Here is a 23,480-nt window from a genome sequence, read left to right as displayed (position 1 = left end):
TTAAAAATTCAGACTTACCCAGAACCGTCAGTTTGGTCCCTTCTCCAAATTCTAGTTTTGCGTAGCTAGTACACGATGATTTATCTCATTACCTAAACCTCAACAACTAACAGCTAATAATGGGCAATGGTACACTGTTTTTGGGGCCCCTTTTCAGTTTGAGGCCATGAAAGCCATAGTGGCCTCCCAGCTGTTACCCAGAGAGGCCTCTTCTGTGCAGCAGGTAGCAGACTGAAATTCTGTTTTTTGTGCATTTAAATGTGCATATAAATGTGCATTATGATCTTAACAGTAATTAAAGCTAACAAAATGGTAAATATATACAGTGGCCTCAAGAACAATCAAAACACGGGGAAAAAAGTATAATAAAATATCAAAGCAAATACCAACTGTAGAGCTTTTCTAAGAGCTAACCCTACTGCTTTTATCATGTATGCCATTATTTTTAAACAATTATACATCCAATAGGTGTAGTTAATCATTAACTATGTACTTATATCTGGCAGTTAAAAAGAGGTCAAATACATTGTATTTTCATTTTTAATAATGTATTCTTTAAATTATATTTTAAACAAAATATACCAGATGAGGTACTTTTTGGGAGAGAAAAAAAAATGAGAAGAAAGAGGGGTTCAGGTACAGTTCTGCAGCACTCCATCACTTATTAAAAAAATAATAATAATAATAAAAAAAATAAAAAAAAGTTGATTGGTTTATCCAATTATTTAAGTGGTGGGAGCCTAAAGTGCCAATTAATTAGAATTTATATATGGAATGAGATTTGTATTGCTTTCATTTTTATTCAGATGATAGAACAGCTCACTTAAAGAAGTAAAAAGTTATTGATTCCTAATAGCAGCTGTGTATTCACTAGGGGGCCTCTCTGGGAATATAAAGACCACGTAGGCTACAGAATATAATCAACCCATTACATCATTGTTACTATGTTGAAAGCAGTTGGAAATCATTGTTGGTCCTATGAAAGTTACTGGCTACAAATTAACTTTTACATTTATGTATTTTGCATATACAGGTATAACGTTGATTTGCTTTCCCTGGGAATCAAACCTGTGACAGCTAGAGCCATATGCTCTACCAAATGAACTACAGCAAAAATATAAGCTACTGAAATAGCTAATTGGTGAACAATATCCCTTTAAAATAAATGAGAATTTTCTTTGCGGATAATGTGTTATAGATTTTATTTTTTTATGTGCAAAGCAAATGTAATTAAACAGAAAATACAGTAGCTCTTATTGTGAAAAAAATAATGTATTATATTCACCTCTGTGAAGTCTCTTTTAGAATTCTATCAAATTAACACTAAACACAGTAGCAAGGAAACAAGCAAAAGCAAAAAAAAAAAACATATATATATATTTTAACAAAAAAAAAAAGAAAAGTAGATTTTATGATTAATCTGATCTGAAGTACCTGCAAGCTTTCATTGGGATAAACACTCAAAAGAACAGAAGGAGAGAAATAAAATATAAACAGTTATATAAACAGCATCTCTTCTGGTTGGAGTAAATGGAGTTTTCTTGGTAACTTCATCAATCCAGATATGTTCAGTTGATTCGCTTTCCAGATGAACCCTGAAACAAACAATACATAAATATTGAGACATTCAGAGAGAGAGAGAGACATTATCTATCTATTTTTATATCGTTCTAACATTTACATGTGACCAAACACTTAACGCTTATGTTGTTAATATTCTTCCAGCACTTCTGTTTGAAATGATACATTATAATTACAAGTTTATCATCCTTACCCTTCTGCACACAAACACTAAGATGACAAGGCCATACAGCGCACTCTTAGCAATGAACACACCGTATGCCAGCGATATCGTCTGCGATGATTTTAAATAGTCTTCTGGAAATTAAAAGAACAAATCATAATATATTATTCAGCATAGCATCACTGATAAACGTTTGACCTCTGACCCTAATTCATCTTTTGCAGATAGACATCAAAAAAAAAAAAAAAAACCTTACCTGGTTCATATCCAGCCTCTGTAATTAGAAAATAATTCATTAGAAGACCCAAATATTAAAATATAGTTTCTTCTTTTTTTCATCTTTCAACTTATGTCTAATGAAATACCTCCAGTTCCAGTGATATGAGCGGATTCGGTGATGTTTTCTTCTTTTTCATTGATGAAGGTCACTGTACATGTGAACATGATTTTTGGTGTGAATTCTTTTTTAGGGACTTTAAGTCTGCTGGATATGCGGAACTTTCTTGTTGTATCGCTTTGGGTGGCATAAGGGTCTGTCGCTACATCCTCCGTTATTTCTCTGCTTCCAAGTGTCCATTTTATGCTCACATGGTCTGGGTAGAAGTCTTCAGCCAAACACACAAGAGTGACCTTATCCTTACAGCTCGTCTCATTTACAATTTTTACCACTGGTTGTGTGATGTTAACACCAGTCTCTGTAAAACAATATAATAAACAAATGGCATAAATAGCATAAGCATATGTAACAAAATATTAATATAAACATACACATGAACAATTTTGGAGACCATTTTGCCCATGACATTTCAGTCTGCTTAAACTTAAACTGAAGAATTATGCAGTTTGATGATGATGATGATAATGATGATGATGACTGTTACAATTATTATTATTTTTATTATTATTATTATTGTTGTTGTTGTTGTAAAATAAATTCCACAATACCATTTATAACCCCATTACACAACACAAAAATCCTACTAAGAACAGTTGCTTCTTCAACAGGAAAACCACATACAACTAATGTAACTAGTGCATCTGTACTCGCCACCTTTCAGTTATATGCAGCTCATATCATATCTTGATAAAGCATAAAGTATATCAGCAATATTACATGCTTAGGAAATCACTATATATAGTGCACAATAGCAAGAGTTTCTAAAGAACAGCTAGGTGCAACGGTAACACTTTATTTTAAAGTCCAATTCTCACTATTAACTAACAATAAAGTCCTATTTTCCTAGTAAGGTAGTTGTTAAGTTTACATGGGGTAGGATTAAGATATGTAAAATATGATCATGCAGAATAAGACATCAATATGTGCTTAATAAGCACTAATAAACACCCAATATGCTAGTATTATCCATGCTAATAAGCAACTAGTTAATAGTGAGAATTGGTCACTAAAGTCTTATCAAAACAAACAACAACAACAAAAAAAAAACTATAAACATTATTTACTTTCTTACCCAGAACAGTAAGTTTGGTCCCATTGCCAAAGTATGCAGGTCTGTTGTTCACACTGTTCAACAGCTACAGTAAAACTCTCCCATTCACTTTAACCTGATTACATTCTACAATGCATGAATATGACACTCAAAATACACATTTTATACAATGCTATAATTTGAGTGTCATATCCATGCATATTCATCAATACCACAATGAATTTATAAAAAATTTTCAGAAAAAAAAAACAACAAGCTTAAATTTCACCATATTAAATATTATGAACAATTTGAGTGATAGTAAGCCAAGGCAGACTATTGTCTAAACCTATAATTCTGGTTCTTCAAAACCAGACCTCAATACTCAGCACTGTTTTTTTTTTAGCACTGAATGTTCTCAGAAGTAGAACAGTGACAATGTTTTACTTTTATCCCAGTACACCATTCACTTATTACAGTTTGGATTTAGTTAAAAGCATTAATTGCATTAAGAAAATCTTTTTACACACAAATCCTTAGAACTTACAAACTGATAAAATACCAAAAACACAAGCAAACAAATATTCTTACCTAAAACTGTAAGTTTGGTGCCATTGCCAAAATATGCAGGATCGGTATAGGTCACACTGATTCTAAGCTACTGTTAAAACCTCAGGAACATTTAGCTCTATTCCTAAAGAAAACTGATTTACTCCAGTTCTTCTAACTGACACCTTTATTTTAAATATAGCTACTATATTTATACTATGCAATATCAAAATCATTAGAGTTTTGTTGTTGTTTTTAAAAGAGCAGAATGCTCCATTTACTCACCTAGAACTGTAAGTTTAGTGCCATTGCCAAAGTGTGCTGGGTTGGCATTGTTCACACTGATTTTATGCTACAGTTAAAACCTCAGCTATAATGCAGATGCATGTGAATATTCCCACTTATCCAACTATTTATTTATATTTGATAAAGATGGATTGGCTAGTCCAAGTTTTTCAATTCAACATCATTTTAGATAACCTAAATATGAGATTACTCAATTTACTCACCTAGAACCGTAAGTTTAGTGCCATTGCCAAAGTATGCAGGGCTGCGATTGTTCACAATGACTCTAAGCTACAATTAAAACCTCAGCTATACTGGAGATCATGTGAACATTGCCACTTATCCCACTTTATCAAACTTCATTTTAAAGACTGCACATATTTTCAGTTCCTCTGATTCGTGAGAACACCAAAAATGCAGATATCCTTTTAAAATATTAGGTTATGAATATCAAACATGATATTTCAATTACTCACCTAGAACTGTTAGTTTGGTGCCATTTCCAAAGTGTGCAGGACTAAGATTGTTCACACTGATTCTAAGCTACAGTTAAAACCTCAAATACACTGCAGAGCATGTGAACACTGCCATGTATCCTAGTTACATTTTCAAAGATTAGCCCTAATCCACAATCTTAGATAACATATTAAAAATATTATGCTTTACTGTTCACACATAATGTTGAAATTACTCACCTAGAACTGTAAGTTTAGTGCCATTGCCAAAGTATGCAGGATTGAGATTGTTCACACTGATTCTAAGCTACAGTTAAAACCTCAAATAAACTGCAGAGCATGTGAACACTGCCACGTATCCCAGTATATCTATTTCTTAAAGACTAGACCTACTCAACAATCTTAGATAACATATTAAAAATATCATGCTTTACTGTTCACACATTATGTTCAAATTACTCACCTAGAACTGTAACTTTAGTGCCATTGCCAAAGTATGCAGGATATCCAGAGGTCACACTGATTCTAAGCTACAGTTAAAACCTCAAATAAACTGCAGAGCATGTGAACACTGCCACGTATCCCAGTATATATGTCTCTTAAAGACTAGACCTACTCCACAATCTTAGATAACATTTTAAAAATAATAAGCTTTACAATTCACACATATCCTAATATTCAAATCACTCACCTAGAACGGTAAGTTTAGTGCCATTGCCAAAGTGTGCAGGATTGCCAGAGGTCACACTGATTCTAAGCTACAGTTAAAACCTCAGCTACAGCTGGATTCATATAAACAGTGCCACTTTTCCCACTGCATCTAACCTAATTTTTAAGACATAATAAGATTCTCGAGAACTGTCAGTGCATCCAATACCAATTCATCAATTTCTGATATGATACAGCAATTTCACTTTTGTTAATGACCTCTAATATTATCAATGGCAATCACTCAAATAGTATAGAAGTTGTTGTTTCTTACCTAATACAGTTAACTTTGTTCCATTGCCGAAATAAGCCTGGCGAGCACCAGTGTCACAGCACACATGTGCACTAACAAATTTATTCAAGACACCAAATGCTAAAGCCCTAGCATAGGTTTTTACTTGAATGCCCTGTGAATATCAGCTATCTATTACACAACAATTGTTTTAGTACAATGAGTAGTAATTTAGTGATTTATATAACAGAGAGATATACTAAAAAACAATATAATTTTGAAAAGTCTCAAAAAATAACCTTCTTTTAGACCTGAACATCAGATAAGCATGGTGTGTTCCTAAATATGCTAGTAAGTTCAGAAATATTATGCAAATTACTCACCTAGGACTGTAAGTTTAGTACCGTTACCAAAGTGTGCTTCACCAGCCATGTTCACACTGATTCTATGCAACAGTTAATACCTCAGATAGTCAACATCATAAATTATTTTATGTACTGTACATCTAACTTCATTTTAAAGAATGCTTATCTCAATATTACTGAGAAGTACTCCAGTTTGATTAATTTCAATTCAGTATTATTTTAGATATCATAGAGCAACATTCTATTTTTCATTGACTTCAGTTTGTCATAAGTGCATTGCGCCTTGTCTAGCATAAAGATGTCATTGGCAATCAGTGAAATAGCATGAACATTTTTGAATAATCTTACCCAGAACAGTGAGCTTTGTTCCATTGCCGAAATAAGCTGGATAACTACCACCAGTGTCACAGCACACATGTGCACTAACAAATTCATGCAGGATGCCAAATTCAAGTCCTTTTTTAGCTTAAATGGGCCATGAATGTTGCTCGACTTCATCCAACTAATTTACTGCGATTACTTATGGCAAGTCTGCTCATTGAAGTAATTTCATAAATGTAACACCCAAACATCATACATTAGAAGATTCATTGCATATTAAAGTCAGTAAATAACATTTCTGCATATCCTGCTAAGGTTTTACATATAACACAGAATATTCAAATGACTCACCTAGAACTGTTAGTTTAGTGCCATTGCCAAAGTATGCAGGATTGGCAGTGTTCACATTGATACTAAGCTACAGTTAAAACCTCAGCTACAGTCGAGATCATGTAGACTTTGCCACTCATTATCTGACATAATTACTGTATGAAAAATAGATTTTTCTTACCTAGTACAGTTAACTTTGTTCCATTGCCGAAATAAGCCTGACCAAGACCAGTGGCACAGCATGCATGTGCACTAACAAATTTAGCCAAGATACCAAATTCTAAAATCCTAGCATAGGTTTTTTACTTGAATGTCCTGTGAATATCTACTATAGAACAGTTATTTTGGTACAATGATTTACAATATAGTAATACATCAGAGAGATATCCAAAAAAAAGCAATATCATTTTCAAAACTCATTTTCAAAAACATTTAAAAAATAATCTCCTTTTAGACCTGAACATCAGACAAGCAGGATATGTTCTTAAATATACTGTGCAAATTACTTACCTAGGACAGTAAGCTTAGTTCCGTTACCAAAGTATGCTTGACTACCCATGGTCACACTGATTCTATGCAACAGTTAATACCTCAGATAGTCAACATCATAAATGATTTTACTTACCTCTAACTTTTTAAGATATTTTAAAGAATGATTATTACTAAGAAGTGTTCCAATTCAGTTCATTTCTGTTTAATTAAATTTTAGATTTCACATCGCAATGTTTAAATTGTTACTAACTTCCATTTGACATAATTCAGCGCATATTGCTGTACTGTCTACCATGTCTATGGCGATCAATGAAATAGCATGAACATTTTTTTTATATTCTTACCTAGAACAGTGAGCTTTGTTCCATTGCCGAAGTAAGCTGGATAAGTTCCAGAGCACAGCATACATGGACACTGACAAATTCACTCAGGATGCCAAATCCAAGGCATTTTTTTTTATTTTTTTATTCAGATGCCCCATGAATGCTGCTTGATATTATTGATCTAATTTACTTTGATTACTTATTCCTAGTGTGCTCATTTTCATCATTTCATAAATATAAAACACGAGCAGCATAATTTAGAAGGTTGCATATTAAAATCAATAAATAACTGAACATCACATAGCTACATTTTTGCAATATTCTGATTTACATATCACACAAAATACTCAGATTACTCACCTAGAACTGTAAGTTTAGTGCCATTGCCAAAGTATGCAACACTGCCAGTGTTCACACTGATACTAAGCTACAGTTAAAACCTCAGCTATAGTCAAGATCATGTAGACTTTCCCACTCTGACATAATTAAAAAAATATATTTTTTTTTTCTTACCTAGTACAGTTAACTTTGTTCCATTGCCAAAGTAAGCCTGAGAAGCACCAGAGTCACAGTGCACACGTGTACTAACAAATTTACTCAAGACAGCAAATGCTCAAGTCTTTAAAGCCTATGCCATGCACTCTAAATAGTGTACTTAGCAAATAACATCAATATACTCAGTTTACTCACCTAGAACTGTAAGTTTAGTGCCTTTGCCAAAGTATGCTGGGTCGTACTGATCACACTGATTTTATGCCACAGATGAAACCTCCTCAAGATTTTCCTACATATTTATCTATTTTTCTTTTCAGGAACTTGGAACACAACACTATAGCAATTGACAATCAAATGTCTAACCATGCTGTCTCACACTAAGAAGTGTTCAGAAGAATCAGAAAACATCCTTTCTTTGTTGAACTACTAAGCATACATTACAAAATAATAGTATTTTTTTAAACATTTTTTGTGAAGCTTAGTAATATAACTTTTGTTTTATGTCTTACCAAGAACTGTTAACTTTGTTCCATTGCCGAAAAAAGCTTGACCTCCGCCAGAGTCACAGCATACATGTGCACTAATAAAATTACTCCGACTTTATGGACTTAAGTCTTGCAGTTTGTCTAAACATCAAGTCTTCAGAAGTGCTTAGACATATTATCTATTTTATCATACTTTTATACATCATTATAGCCTACTTCTTTTACTAATGATAAGATTATTTCCTAAATCCCGATGTCAAAAGATATCACTGAATTTAGACCTTTTTCTTAGTTTTCTTGCTACGATGCAGAAGACTATGCAAAATAAACTCAAAATGCGTCTTACCTAGTACTGTGAGTTTGGTGCCATTACCAAAGTATGCAGGGTTGTAGTTGTTCACACTGATTGTAGGCTACAGATAAAACTTCCTCTGCTCTTAATACCATCTAAATGCCTTCACTAATTCCACAATATAAAAATTACTTTTTGAGTCAGAAATAACCATCAGAATGCATTAACTCTGTTATATAGTAGATTTGACCAATGTCGGCATACAATAAATGTAATTTAGCAATTTTGATTAGAAGCCTCATTTTTGATTAAGCATTGCCATTTAAACAATATAAAATGTGTTTCTTACCAAGTACAGTCAATTTGGTTCCTTCACCAAAATGAGCCTGACCAGTAGTTGACACAGCACACATAAGCACTAATAAAATGTCTAGGATATCTGCCAGGTCTAGGCATTGAGCAGTAGCTGGTTAAAGACTTATTTACAAAAGAATTATCTACAAACTTCAGCACCTAATAATATTTATCCAGCAAATTCTGTCAAAAAAATGTCTCACCTGTTACTGTAAGTTTAGTCCCACTGCCAAAGTGTGCAGGACTGTACTGATTACACTGATGTCAAACGACTGTAAAAAACTAAAGATTGTATACTAACTGCATCTTAACCACACTGGCTATAATAAAGAATAGAAATTGATACAAACACACTGTCTAACAATATTTTGCAAATCTTGGATGGTATAAAAGGTCACAAACAAGCCAAGAGCCGAATTTGAGCAAAACAGCAGTCACTAGACATAATAAAGATATTACTTTGCCAACCATTTTTGATGCTTTTGCATCATTCCACTTAACATTTATACAATATTTACAATCAGAATCATTGTTTTTCTTACCTAAAACAGTAAGTTTGGTGCCGTTTCCAAAATATGCTGGCATGTTTGAGCACAGAGTATCAAGACAGTATCACAAACTTACCCCTCTATATTATGTAATTCCCATTGGTAATTGTATGTAGCAAACATATCCCTTGCATTTAATTAGTCTTTTACGTTCTTACCTAGAACAGTCAATCTTGTCCCCTCACCAAAGATAGCCTGGCTGGTTCCAAAGCACAGCATGCAGGCTCACTGGTAAAATCACTTGAACTTCACAACCCTTACATTTAACTAAATCTACACATAGTACTTTTTAAGTTATTTGACACGTTTGCATTCTCTGTTGTTTCAAATGGCACATTTTATGTTTTCAATCTTGTTGCTTGAAATTATCAACTTATAAAACAGTTGCACAGTATATTCGGAAAGGTTTCCAACTGAAGCAGAAGTAGTACTTACCAAGAACTGTTAATTTGGTGCCGTTACCGAAATAGGCTTGATAATTGGCACAGCATATGGCTGTCATGTCAAAAAGGGTCTCAAATCCAATACTGAAATTGCACTGTTTTTTCCACAATATTTCAGCATAGTTTAGCCTTAATGAACAATCATCAGCCACTTGAGCTCAACGAATATTGTGTTAATTGTCTAATATTCCCATGTAGGCCTACATACTAGTATAGTTAAAAGTTTTTCTTACCTAGAACTGTTAATTTTGTTCCATTTCCAAAGTGTGCTTGATAAGCATTGTCACAGTGATATGGTATGCGCAAATTTACGACACAAATTAATTGAAACATTTGGGTCTGATTTGGAGGCCCCTTCCCTACGGCTGTCATAGTTCCCATAGTTAAGTCAAAATAGAGTATCAAAGAAATAGGCTTTAAAGAAAACTATAAACGTAAAGAAAATATACCTAAATTAAACTTACCTAAAACTGTCAGTTTCGTTCCATTTCCGAAGTATGCTTGCAAACCAGAGGCACATTGTTTCAGAGTACTCCGAAATTTGCTTTAGAATTCCTTTTTTCCATAATCATAGAAAAGTTTGTCAATTCCATAATAGTTGTCTCCCAGAAGGCTGTTCTGTAAAAACGTGTAAATCCAAAATATACCTTGATTTTCTATAAGGAAAATTATCAAATTACAGCCAAGTCCAACCTCAGGTATCCATACATGTATTTACTGCTGATAAAATGTGTTCAAATTCATAAAAAATGTGGTAATTACTCGAAATATTAGTAATCCTCCTCTCCTGGATATCCATTATATTTAATGTTGAAATCCATGAGAAATGTTTGCAGTGTTTGTATTCATTGTCTCTGTCTAATTGACTGTATACGGAGGGAGGTTTTTGTACAGCGGCTCTATGGGATTGTATCACCGTGGCCCCCTGTCCCCACAGTGCTAAAACATTATACAAAAACAAAAAATGCTCCTTCTCTCTTTCCCCCCACTCTCCCCCCAACCCCCATTTTATCTATATTTTTCATCATTCTCTTGCACATGTTGTTTTTTATGTCTATCTGTATACAGTCTATGTTGCTATTTCTGTGATTACTGAGAATTTGGGCAGGTGCAGATGCCTCCACCTAAAAATGTCTCTATGACAGTTTGCCGACCCCTCCCACATCCTCATCAAACAATCATTAGAGTATAGAAAGAGGATAGATACTGTATCTGTTCAATATTTAAATGACAGAAATTCACAAAAAAAAAAAAAGAAGAAGAAAAATAATTCTGAATGATTGGATTATTCTTTTTTCCCCCATGAAACAGCCATGAAAAAGATTTATAATAAATAAATAAATGTTAAATTAATGTCAAATTCATCTCTAATTAATCTAATGTACTGATTCAATATTCAGGATTCTTAAAAAAGTCAAACCCATCCTCACAAAACCAGTGCTGCGCTCATGTTGTTGTCCTTTCCAGTGTTCAGCTTTTACTGAAAAAACATTATTCAAAATTGTTCTATATGTATCTGTATTTCCAAAAACAATTCCAAATAAATAACTACAATAAAACACCTGATTCCCTGTCTATAAAAGTTTCAGCTACAGAAATTGAGTACTGCAATTCTATTATAATGCCATAGCACTATTTATATTTTCTCAAAATCATGTAAAACTACATAACACAAATGTATTCGTAATTAACAACTTCTATTTAACTTAAAGACTCAACAAATGATCTAGATGTAAAAGAAATGCATATAATGTTGCAGTTTGTGAAGCACTGCACCATGTTCCCTCTCTTTAAGATACTGTAAATAAAACAACTGCAATATTGTACCATAGAGAGATTCTAATAACTCTTAATTATTTTCAGTCAGAGTGCAGTTTTAATTGTGTAGTTGAGTGATTATAAAACATCTCAATTGTTCTAAACATTACGCACAGCATCCTTTCAATTCAAAAGAATTCAAAACCTGAACATTTTGATTAGTGACTTTCTCTTAGTGGTAAGTAACAGTGTTCTATAATATGATAATATAATAAAATAATGATTAATTGATCCAATGTGGCGATCAGACATGTTAAACTAATCAAAAACAAAGCAAAAGTAACATTTTAAGTACTTTATTGCTCATGATTACATAATCAGACTACAATGGTGATGTAAGGGAATATATCAGGAATTGAATGCATCATCATGCCATCTGCTGCTGTAAATAGAGTATTAAAACAGTACTAAAGTTGCTCATATCATCCTGCAGAGGTCAGCATATGATCTTTAATCCAGAGGATGATCAAATCATATTAAATTGTACTGCTCTTCTAAAAGCAAACTGTATTGATGGTGCAATACTGCAAAAAGAGCACTCTGCTAGATTCAAGGCAAGAAATATCTAATAAATGATCATTAAATTGCAAGAGTTATGAACATGTCTATGTTCAGAGCCAGAGATAAGAATGCATATGAAAATGAAAACAGGTTAGAAATCTGAAAATATGAACTGTAAATCTGAATTCATAATTATAAATCTAATTATACATAAGTCACTTTGAATCTGAGCATTGTTCCGAGTATACTCTTAAAAATAAAGGAGCTTAAAAGGTTCTTCACAGCGATGCCACAGAAGAGCCATTTTTGGTTCCACAAAGAACTACTCAGTCAAAGGTTCGTTAAAGAACCATCCCTTTCTTATCTGGAGAACCTTTTTTTTTTTTTTTTTTTTGCCACAAAGAACATTTTGTGAAACAGAAAGGTTCTTCATATGTTAAGGTTCTTTATGGAACCATTTAGACAAAAAGGTTATTCTATGGCATTGAAGCACCTTTAATTTTAAGAGTGAAAGATACTGTCTCTTTTACTGCAGGTTACATTGTTGCACAAGTAGATGGCTCACACACATCAATTCATTCAAAAACACATTTTCATTGCTAAACACAGTAACTTATGGCTGAAGTTTCAGCAGTCATTACTGCAGTCTGCAGTATCACCTGGTCCTTCAGAAATCATTCTAAGATAGTGATTTGGTGTGGTTTGTATAACATCTGATCCTTTTCTCTCATCCATGCTTTTATTGGATTGAGGTCTCACCACTGGTTTATGATAATGTAATATTCTGTAATATTAATCGTGGAAGTTTGCATAATCAAGACCAAACAGTGAATGTGTGAATTGTTTTTTTTTTTTTGCAGTCCTTTGACAAAGTGCAGATAGTGAAGATGCTGGTGATTAGGGAGGAATACTCTAGATAAGTCTATCCATAACAATAAATACCAAAATAAACTAAGATTAAGGTAGATTTATTAACTGTGAAAACATGCAATCACACTCTGCGAAAAGGCTCCATATAACCAAATTATGTTTAATTCTCAGTTTGGAGCTTTAAAATATGCCCAATTTTATTAAAAAAAAAAAAATTAAAATGCATAGGTCACACACTATGCATGTGTGACCTATGCATTGACACACATGCATAGGTCCTATAAATAATAATATGGTAATTCATATTTATTATTAGATGTATATAATATCATCATTCCTCAAACTCTTATATGTAAAGGGTGTACATATGAATTTTGTACATATGAAAAGGAGATCAAAGATAGTATATCCCACAACCAGCTTGATTATCACGTATTTTCTGTCTGATCATCGTGGCTCAGGTTGAGGTTATTGTTCAGGTGCTTGGCTAAGTTAAGGTACTGTGCAATGCTTGAGGCGCAGAAATAAATACCCGAGTCCTCCTCTGCTAGATTCTTGATCTCCAGTGAAGATTCTTTAATGTCAGGACGTTTCATTATGTGTTTTGTTATTGTGAATGGGGCAACTGTTTCTTCTGTATCTTTTCCAAGAGAAATAGCAACAAGGGCCAGTTCACCTTGACCTCTCTGTCTGTACCAGTACATATAATAATAGCTGCCATCATCATGGTTACATTTTAAAGTAACGTGTTTATCCCGTTGAATTATCAGTTGAGTTTTGCTAACTTGATCATTCTGAATGATGGTTATTCCTCCTAATGACTCTGTTGGGTAGAAAACAGTTGATTATAGCAATTTTCATAACAACAATATTGATTTATAAATAAATGTTTGAAATTCAAAACAGTCTGGATAGACTTACTGATGACTAGCAGCAAAATAAACCCCAAACACAGCAGCCCCATGACATTAAAGAGGAGAATCCACTCCTTACTGTCTGTCACCCCTTCTAGATTTATTTTGACTGTCCTATTTAGTGTGTCTATGATCAAAAGGAACAGGAAATGACATCATAAATGAGAGATGAAAGCACAGTGCAGTGTTAACTTTGTGGTTGTTGTTTAGCAATGCAGCTGTAATGTAATACTGTGTGCTCGTGGCACAATAATAGAGAGCTGAGTCTTCAGTCTGTAGTCTGTTAATCTGCAGCGTGGACATCTTTATTTCAGGACGGGTTGCTTTATACTTAGAATTTTGAGTTTTAAATGGTTCTTCAATATCCACCTGATTTTGGCTAGCAGAAAATACCAATAAAGACAAACCCACAGTCCCTTTTGCTTGCTTGTACCAGAACAATCTGTAGTGGTCAGAATTATCATGTTGACATGTCAATATCACATTTGAACTCATGTTGGCAAAGATTTCTGGCTCTTGGCGGATTTCTCCATTGGATTTATCTGGAAAACAGGATAGTTGATAAAGATAAAGAAAACTGTTGTAATTGTTGGTAACCCTTGTGAAAAAAGTGTGCTATATAGTATTGAATGTGCATTGGTACTTCAAATCTTAAAGGTATATTTAAAAATAAAGTACTTATAGTTAAAATAGAACGCCTCTTAAATCTATGTAAAGTGAGTAAAATTTAATAATTATATGATTTTTAACTAACTTAAGTACACTGTTAAAAGTCCACCTTGTAATAATGCCATAATTAGTAATAACATAAGCACATTTTAACTGTAATGTGTTATTCAGTATAATATATAAAGTTAATATGTTGTAAATGTACTAACTAAATCATAAAAATATGTAATTATATATTTTTTTAAATACATAACATTCAAGTTTCATTAGAAATGACATTAAAATATATTTTTATTTACCGCAGACAATAAAAATAATGAAATGTGTATGAAATTATATTATAAAGATGCATGTAAAAAACATTTAATTTAAATTGAAACTATAAAACATTTTATTTTAATTGCAAATAACATGCAATTAAGTGCATGTACATTATATTCACTTTACAATTATATCTTTTGAAGGAGTATTTCTGAAAGTACTCTTTTTTTACTTTTTAAAAGTATGCTAAAGCGTTCTTTTTTCACAAGGGAATGTAAATGTATATATAAAAAGGAGAAAAAAAAATCAATCAAAATTCAAAAGCCTTACAGACAGTCAGCAGTAAAGTGAGTATGAACCAGCTGAGCTCCATATTGTCCCATAAATGAATGAGGTGAGCTAGGTAATGCCTATACAGTTCTGAGGTATGACAGATAATGTCAACTTCCTGTGAAAAAACAAGCACACGCCCCCCCAACAACACATCTCTCCAGTGCTGACAAACCACTTACTCTATCATTTCTAACTATACCTAATGATTTTCTAACCAACTAAATATTTGTCTTCAAAAATAAAGGACTTCTAATTTTTAAATATTTATTTACATGAACCATCCAACTAATCCGACTCAAAAATTACTAAAATTAAAAAAAATTACTTTCACAAGTTCACTGCTTATCCAGTCTTAACAGAAACAAAGGTAAACATTTTTTGGCTCACCGTCCTTAGTAGGGGCTTGATCCCAAATAGATTTGAGCTCTGCACTGACACAAAGACTATAGAATAATGGAAGAATTGTCACTGGAGACAGGTACTGTATCTGAAATATAGGTTATTACTGTGTGTGACTGAGAATTCGGGGTGAAAAAAAGTCAGTGAAAGGGTTATTAGCATTGCTACTTTTATTTAGTAGCTACCCAAACACTGCAGCCAATGGATTATAGAATTGTCCATGTCTTAAACCACTAGAGTCACAATGCTTCTCAACCAGGATATCCTTAGAGTTTCTCTAACCCCAGGTGTTAATTCTATCACATGCTTATTGTTAGAGCGTGCACAGTTCTGGCTTCACTGTGGCTTGCAGCGCAGTAATATGTACTACTGTCCTTTGCAGTGAGCTTGGATACAGTCAGGCTGAACGTGTTTTTTGTGTTCAGAATGGCTTCATAGTTCTGTGTTGGTTTGTCATACTCTTTTATAATAAACTGTACAGGTTGTCCATAATGGTCTTGCATGTACCAATACATGGTATAGCTAGACATGCTAACTCCTGCTGCCATGCTACAGTTGAACGTCACTGTTTCTCCTGGTAGAGCTGATTTGAAACGTGTTGACTGAAGCACAATGTGAGCTGATGTCTGACCTACAGAAATAAAAACAGTAGACAAACAAATAAGACTGAGACAGCACTTAGTATAAGCAATAAAGTTATGTATAATTGACTAGCATGTGTTCAGCATGTTGTTTGCCTTGAATGAATAAAAAGGGATTTAAAATGTGATCATTTCAGTAGTACTGCAAATATGACACTCACTTTGACAAACTATGAGGAGCCATTTCAGTAAAAGGATTGCAATTCGGTTGTTCCTCATCTCCCAGATTGAGCCTGATCAAGTGCAAAAAGTATAGCAAAACGTAAGCTAACAAGCTGACTGTAAGAGGAGGAGCTTTGCTTTGTAGATGACAACTGATGGCCATTGTTCAAACAAATGTGGAGAAAAAAAAAAAAAGTTTATCACAAATGAATATCACAAGTTCTGCACAAATGAAAATAATAGACATTATTTTGAATAGGATTTTAAAGGCAACTTTTGCATTTTTTAAAACTTGCCATATAAGATAAAATACAGGTTTCTGCGTGCAGCATTTTATGCATTTTACATTTCATCTAGAAATCATAATAGATGGCATATCTGATAAATGCCAAAAATCTGGTGAGGATATTTGTGCAACATTGCAGTATACTGCAATTACATACTACAAATAACCCAGCTGAGTTTTCAGTTCAAATTTATTGATTTTTGTAAATACAAAGCTGGCATTCTCATGCTAAAGACGCTGTCTGCCTGCACCAGAGGATTCAAAAAATATTAGGATATGTAATTATGTAATTTTAGGATATACGATGCACTTATTCTTTAGATGTATTAGATGTGGAATATTTGCATCCACAGGATTCAGACATCAATGTCAAACACAGAAAACTTTGTAGTATCTACACTGCTTTGGTGTGTGAACAATAATAATGTATATATTAATACGACCCTTTAAAAATATCTGTATTTCTACACTGATTATTCATTAGATATGGTATGATCTTCATCTACTGTAACTAATAACACACAAAAAGTTGTACCTTTCAAACTTTTATTGAAGATACTGATTGTTGCACCTTGCAAATTGTGTACCTTGCAAAAATTGTTCCTGATTTGCATAATTACTACAGTAAATCTGACTTCATCATAATTCATTCTTAGTGAATTCCCCATTATTTTGTTTGTCATTTCAGTGTGTCATAATTAATATTAATAGTTAATATTCTGCTTGCATTATATTGTCTTATATTCTCGGCATCAGAAAGTAATTTAATACTGGCAGTTAGTCATGGTTTGTAACACACCTGATAGTGGTTAACCACTCAATATTTTACAGTAACATAAACTGGAAAAACATATCTTAGATAGGGCAGAGGGTTTTTCTGTCAGTAAAAACTGATTTTGCAGCACTGTGTACTGGCAGCACAGTAATAAATAGCCGAGTCTGACAGAACGAGTTCTGAGATGGTCAGAGATCCCATCACTGTGTCCTGTCTAGTTTGTGTGAACCGATTTGTAAATCCAGGCTCATTGTTTGGTGTTGATCCAGAGTAACCATAGCCGATTAGATCTAGAGACATGCTCTGTTGTCGATACCATAACATGACAACTAAGCTACTGTCGTCATGTTTGCAGTTGATCTGCGCCTTGCCACTTTGTTTGGCAATCAAGAGTGGAGTCTGTTCAAATTTGACACAATTTGCAGTCCCTGTGAAAAAAAAATATATATATTAGTAAAGTTAGAAAGCGTTCTAAAGAGTAACTTTCAAAATTGATTAATATTTGTACTGCTTAATTATCATACTTAAAAACATGATGAGGAAAATACCCAGCCCAAACGTAAGCTCACACATCTCTTAAGCACTGTGTGATAGAGAATGAAAGATATGTTAAGAGGCATTAGAGAGAGAGAAGACTGTTATATTGCAACTGTCAATGCCAGTGTTTAAGAGTTACATCTCCCCTGTTGGCCCTACACTTTTGTCCCACTTTTCTTTATTTCATATACACACACACACACACACACACACATATACTGTATATATATACATATATATATATATATATATATATATATATATATATATATATATATATATATTTTTTTTTTTTTTTTTTTGGTCTGCCATACTTGAACACTGAAAAATGTGAAATGATCTTTACACGGATGCACTAAATTAAATAATCTGGAGTATGCTGGTGTTTTTCTTTTACATTTGATGTATATTGTAAAAAGACATCATAATAAACATATAAGGTCATGTGTCTTTATTTATATCAAGTAAACTTAATGAAACATAAACAAAGTTTTATCCTAAGTGAAAGCTCTACTTCATTTTATAGCTAAATTAGCTTTTATTTATGGTAAAATTACATTGTAAAACGCTTAAGATGCAAAAAGTATACTGACTTATAAGTAACATTTTGCTTAAGACTAAAGAAAACATACTTATCAAGCACAGTACACTGAGGGGGAACAGAGATTGTTTTTGGTTTTACTTTTATTTGTCATACTATTCATGATCAAAACAACAAAGTTATGTTTCTATTCTAAACTTAAATTTTTTTTTGCTTTTCTAAATTTCTTTGCTTTGAAATAATATAATGAAATCTAAAGAAATAAAGTAATAAAATAAAATAAATATCTACTATATTAAATGATGTATGGCGAATTTGAACAATACTCTAAAATTTTGATTTTGACATAACTGAATCTGTAGTTTGCTTGCTTTTTTCTGTGGATGGGTACAGAAAGATTGTCTTTGCTGCTTTTCTTAGGGTGCAGACATTTAACATTCTAATACTGTATGTGTTGTTGTTTGCTAGTGTAGCAGAGTGAGGTATAGCCCCAGGATGATTGGCTGGCGTCATCCAACCAGGTGAACCAATCAGTGTTCGTACTTCACTATGATTGGTTAGTCATTTAAGTTTTATGAGCTTATTAGTGCCTGTGTGGTGACTATAAAAGAGGGAAGTGTTTGGCTGCTTGGAATGCATTATCCTTGGTACTGCCCCTTTGTGACATGCAGCGCGTTGAATGAGTGCTATGCGTGCTGGCTGTTGGCCAGTTTTCAGGTTAGTCCCTGTTTCAAAGATGCTTTTTGCCTGTTCAATGATGCTTATTATTGTGTTTGTTCTCAGTCATGGGTCTGCAAGTAGCTGTAATCCTGCGTGGTGAGCGACCATGTGTATTGCAGCATTGCACCATTTCTTTGGTATGTATGTAGTTTATTGTTTGTTTTTTAACAAGTTTTATGAGTAACTTTTTCTGTTCAATGTCCGGTAGGTTGATTGCATGTCCAGGGGTTTCCAGTGATTTTTAATTTAAGTCTAACGACCGTCGAGTAACTGACTGCACTGCTGCTCTGTTTTGTCTTTGTGGTGTTATAGTTTTAACAGTTTTGTCTGGAACTCACCTGGGTCCATTCTGTTATTTTGTTTATTTCTGTTTGAAGCACTGGCACTGGATTGTGCTGGTCTGCGTGCGAGTTAGCTGGCAGGCTAAGTTTCTGTAATCTGGCTGCTCTTTGCCATTGTATTCTCCTCCTCCGTGCCAGTGGCTGTGTTTGTTTGCGCTTTGGTGTTTCTGTGTAAACTGCTATTGAATTTGACTTGATTTGTGTGCTTTTTGTATTGTTTTGTGTGGATTTAGGTCTTTAAAGTGGGAGGGGTTGGCCATGTTACCCTGTACGTGTGTCCACATGGAGTGCTGTGCTTAACATTTTGCCTTTTTCACAAGTGTGTGTGTGTGTCGTGGGTATTGAGTGTGGGGTAGAAATTTGAGGGTCTCTGTTGGCCACCTCCCTCTTTATCTCCATTTAATCATTTTGTATGTTACTGGTATTGTGATTTGAGACCTTGTGTGATGTATTGACTGACTGGTTCTATTAATTGTTTGAACAAAGTGATGTTTGTTTATATTCTTATGCTCACCCTGTCTTTGGCAACGAACCTGTGTGCCCTTATATGGGGCTGTTCTGTCCTGGTGTATTCCAGGTGGCGTAGTCGACTTATTATTATTGGTAACTTCCCCTACCTGACCACTTATTGCCAGCATTTTGTATCGCATGTCAATTTTCAAATATTTTGTTGGCCAACCAGATGCCTTAAAGTCAAAACACTGCAATATTTTAAAGAATATTAGATAATCACAGCAGAGATCTGAAAGCCACATACCACTGTTTTGGTTTCCTGTGTGCTTGAGTTTTAGTTAAGCAGTAATTTTAGTCTGTGGCACTGTGCATACTGACAGCACAGTAATAAACAGCAGAGTCTGACAGACTGAGATCAGGGATTTCCAGAGCTCCATTCAGTGTGTCATCTTTTTTCAGCTTAAACCGGCCTTTAAATCCATCCTCATAACTGGGCTCACCCATACTATATTTGTAACCGATTAGAACCATAGCTGTATCCTTTTGCTGATACCATAGCATATTTAACATGCTACTGTCATCATGAGAGCATTTCATCTCTGTTTTATCATTTTGGTTTGCAAGTAAGGATGTCACTTTCTGCTGAACCTGCACACATTTTGCCTTCCCTGTGAAAATAGTCAGGCTTTAAGAAATATTCCACTTGGAAAAACATCCATTAAGTAATGATTAAAAAAATCACATTGCTATCTCAAATGAATTTTTACCCATGTAAAAGAAGAAAAATATGCACAGTTCATATGAAGCTCTAAACATCCTTCTAAGAGTTATGAAAACTCTGGTCATCCACACAGCAAAAAATAATGTGACGAGAGAAAGTGGGTATCAGACTTTAACAAAGACAGAGAGAGGAAAACCTGTACATTAAAATAGTCACATCTCCCCCTACTGACTGTATCACATCAATGGGCCCTTGACGAGAAGTTTTTTTTTGTTTGTTTTTTGTAGAAGGGAGGAGCAAAACATCAATAATGAAATTTGCATGTGCACATTCTCTTGTTCTACTGACTTGTTTGTACAGATATGGGTTCATTTATTTGTGGTTGAGGCAGGTGTGATTTGCAGGTTGTCATCCAAAGAGTTTTTGTTGTATAACTTATTGCCGTTCATTCATTGTGTATAACTGGCAGCACACAGATACACAGCATCAGTCCCCTCCTTAACATCAACTTTCAGGGTCCATTTCTTTGTCTCTGTACCTGACACTGTGAAGCCGGTCTCAAAACCCTTCTCATTAGAGGGAGAGTTAAAATTGTTGTTCCCAATAAGCACCGGTCCTTCACCTTTTATTTGTCTGTACCAGTATTTGTAGTCATAGTTTGTATCGTTCTGGTAACAGTACATTTGAACTGAAGAGCCTGGAAGACTGGATATGTACTTCGGCCATTGTGTGATCAGAACACCGTCACTGAAATCTGCTGGAAATACAAAAACAAAAACCGGTTATGCCGTCTATTAGAAATCCACATTTGGTCAACATGTAGAAAATGGAATCACTGCCAGTTATTCAAAGTTAAATTAATACCTTTTAGATAAAGCAATGTGAATAGGAGGAGAAAGGAGTCCATTTAGACGTGTTTTGTGAAGTATTTTATTATGTTCAGTTGATTACACAAAGACAAACTACACAAACTAGTTGTTATTTCCATAAGCCACACCCCTATGTTGCTTAATCATTGATGGGAAATTGGTCACACTATTCTTCTGTTACAAAACCTCTTGCCTATGTAGGCAGCTGCCTTCTGAGTGAATATCTTATCAAGAATATTTTAAGTGACTGATTTCAAATGCTCTACTACTGCAATGAGAATACATGTTACATAGTACACACAAATATTAATATTTATGGTATTTAGAACACAAAAGTAACAAATATTACAATTCTACAACTTTCTAGCAGAAATAAAGAAGAGAGAAGTTACACTGATATTGAGTCAAGTGACTGTCTTTATGAGTGAGTCATGCAATCATTTATTAAACCTATTTGTGCAGTTCATTCAACATATCTGTGTGCTGATTCATTCAGAAACAAGTGACTGGTTGAATTTAGACCAGTAGCAGCATACTATTCTTTCTATTTCTCTTATATTTTACATAACAGAAATAGTAAGAGTACTGTGCTATTTTAACTCTGTAAGTGAATCACTGAATTCACTCAATTGATTGCTGCATTCAGGATTGGCACTATTGGTTGCTATGGCACATTTTGCTTTCGCTTTAATGTGACTTGTAGCTTTTTTCATTGGAAGAGCAAAAACTGTGTCTAATATTACTCAGTATTTACTTCATGTTCATTGAACTGTTGTATAACAGCAATATTGCATTCACAATTTGTTGTTTAACAGAAAATCAATACGAGTGTGATTACCTGCGGCACAAGGCAGCAGGAGAACTTTAATTTTTATGATGTTGCTTAAAGGTGCTGTATGTAGGATTTTGTCTCTACTAAAGCATAAAAATACCATAATATGTTTGCAGATATTTAAGAAACATGCTAAGTTAACATACTTGTTTATCTGAAAAACAATGCTACAGTCAGTTATTCTCCTTTGAAAATGTGCATTCCGGCCCGGAGTGTCTGTGTTTGTTATGGTTTGTGAAACCCGCCCACTGCCAGTTTACCCAATTGTATTTCTGCACCGCGGGTTGCCAGTTGGCGGAAAACACAGCGTATTTAATGTCATTCATAGTAATGTGCGCTCGTTCCTGTTGATGTCGTTAATCTGGCAACCTGCGTGTGTCAAGCCTGAGGAGGAGGGGGAGGGTGAAAATAACCGTCTCCAATATTTTGAATTTGGACTGCAATACCTATTTAAACCACTCGGTGTCAATCCTACATACAGCACCTTTAACTGTTTTTATCAACATGTTTGGTGTTGTTTTAAATGTAAGCATTTATTGTCAATAATTTTCTCAACTCCATCTGCCAACTTGGATGTTTCTGAGCTTGTAGTAATATATTTTGGGATTGCAGTATCATTGAAGGGCAAATGCAATCTTATAATTTGGCCAAATTAGGTGTTTTATTAGGCAGCTGCCTAATTTTTTAAACTGCCTTTGTGTCAGAACAACAAATGATGTCTTAAAATTGATCTAGTTAAGCAGTTTTCTGTAACACTGCTGCTATGAAGAAGCACGACGAAGACGATGATGATGATAATAATAATAATAATAATAATAAGAAGAAGAAGACGAAAAAACCTTTAAATGGAAATCCAGACGACGAAGGAAACAATAGCACACAGGGTAACAAGTTAATAACCGACAACCCAGGGAACAAACCGTGGAAACTTATGCACAGGCAAATGAGGGTGTCACATGTATGTTCCTGTTAAGTTATAAAATATTATT

General features: G+C 33.9%; 1 protein-coding gene and 1 gene segment (V, D, J or C); both read right to left on the bottom strand.

The window, feature by feature from the left end:
* Positions 1–1,159: 1,159 nt before the first annotated feature.
* LOC131523655 (T cell receptor beta chain MC.7.G5-like) lies at positions 1,160–9,640 on the bottom strand. Of its 3 annotated transcripts, none has more exons than XM_058750225.1 (5): positions 9,564–9,640; positions 2,110–2,439; positions 2,001–2,018; positions 1,775–1,878; positions 1,160–1,595 (listed from the first exon to the last, which is right to left on the bottom strand). In XM_058750225.1, exons 1-5 carry the CDS (start codon positions 9,622–9,624, stop codon positions 1,569–1,571), a joined length of 540 nt encoding a protein of 179 aa, XP_058606208.1. In that variant the 5' UTR covers positions 9,625–9,640; the 3' UTR covers positions 1,160–1,568. The 3 variants fall into 3 exon arrangements, with proteins under 3 accessions (XP_058606208.1, XP_058606210.1, XP_058606209.1); XM_058750227.1 differs by lacking the exon at positions 9,564–9,640 and adding an exon at positions 6,927–7,027; XM_058750226.1 differs by lacking the exon at positions 9,564–9,640 and adding an exon at positions 5,784–6,089.
* Positions 9,641–21,166: 11,526 nt separating this feature from the next.
* On the bottom strand, positions 21,167–21,753 carry LOC131523665 (T cell receptor alpha variable 13-1-like). The segment is given in 2 exon segments: positions 21,167–21,547; positions 21,655–21,753. Coding segments are annotated over 2 exon segments (351 nt in total).
* Positions 21,754–23,480: the final 1,727 nt, after the last annotated feature.

Source organism: Onychostoma macrolepis, chromosome 17 (genome assembly GCF_012432095.1).
Source record: "Onychostoma macrolepis isolate SWU-2019 chromosome 17, ASM1243209v1, whole genome shotgun sequence".
NCBI classification, from domain to species: Eukaryota; Metazoa; Chordata; class Actinopteri; order Cypriniformes; family Cyprinidae; genus Onychostoma; species Onychostoma macrolepis.
This window is presented reverse-complemented; position numbering and strand designations above follow the sequence as displayed.

What these genes read in the sequence shown, in the direction of transcription:
- LOC131523655 (XM_058750225.1), bottom strand. Translation starts at nt 9,624, where the DNA reads ATGCTGTGCTTTGGAACCAGCCAGGCTATCTTTGGTGAGGGGACAAGA. An exon ending in GACAAGATTGACTGTTCTAG is followed by an intron (nt 2,440 to 9,563) that starts GTAAGAACGTAA and finishes ATTGTTTTACAG; the next exon opens with AGACTGGTGTTAACATCACA. An exon ending in TAGTGTTTGTGTGCAGAAGG is followed by an intron (nt 1,596 to 1,774) that starts GTAAGGATGATA and finishes TGTTTGTTTCAG; the next exon opens with GGTTCATCTGGAAAGCGAAT.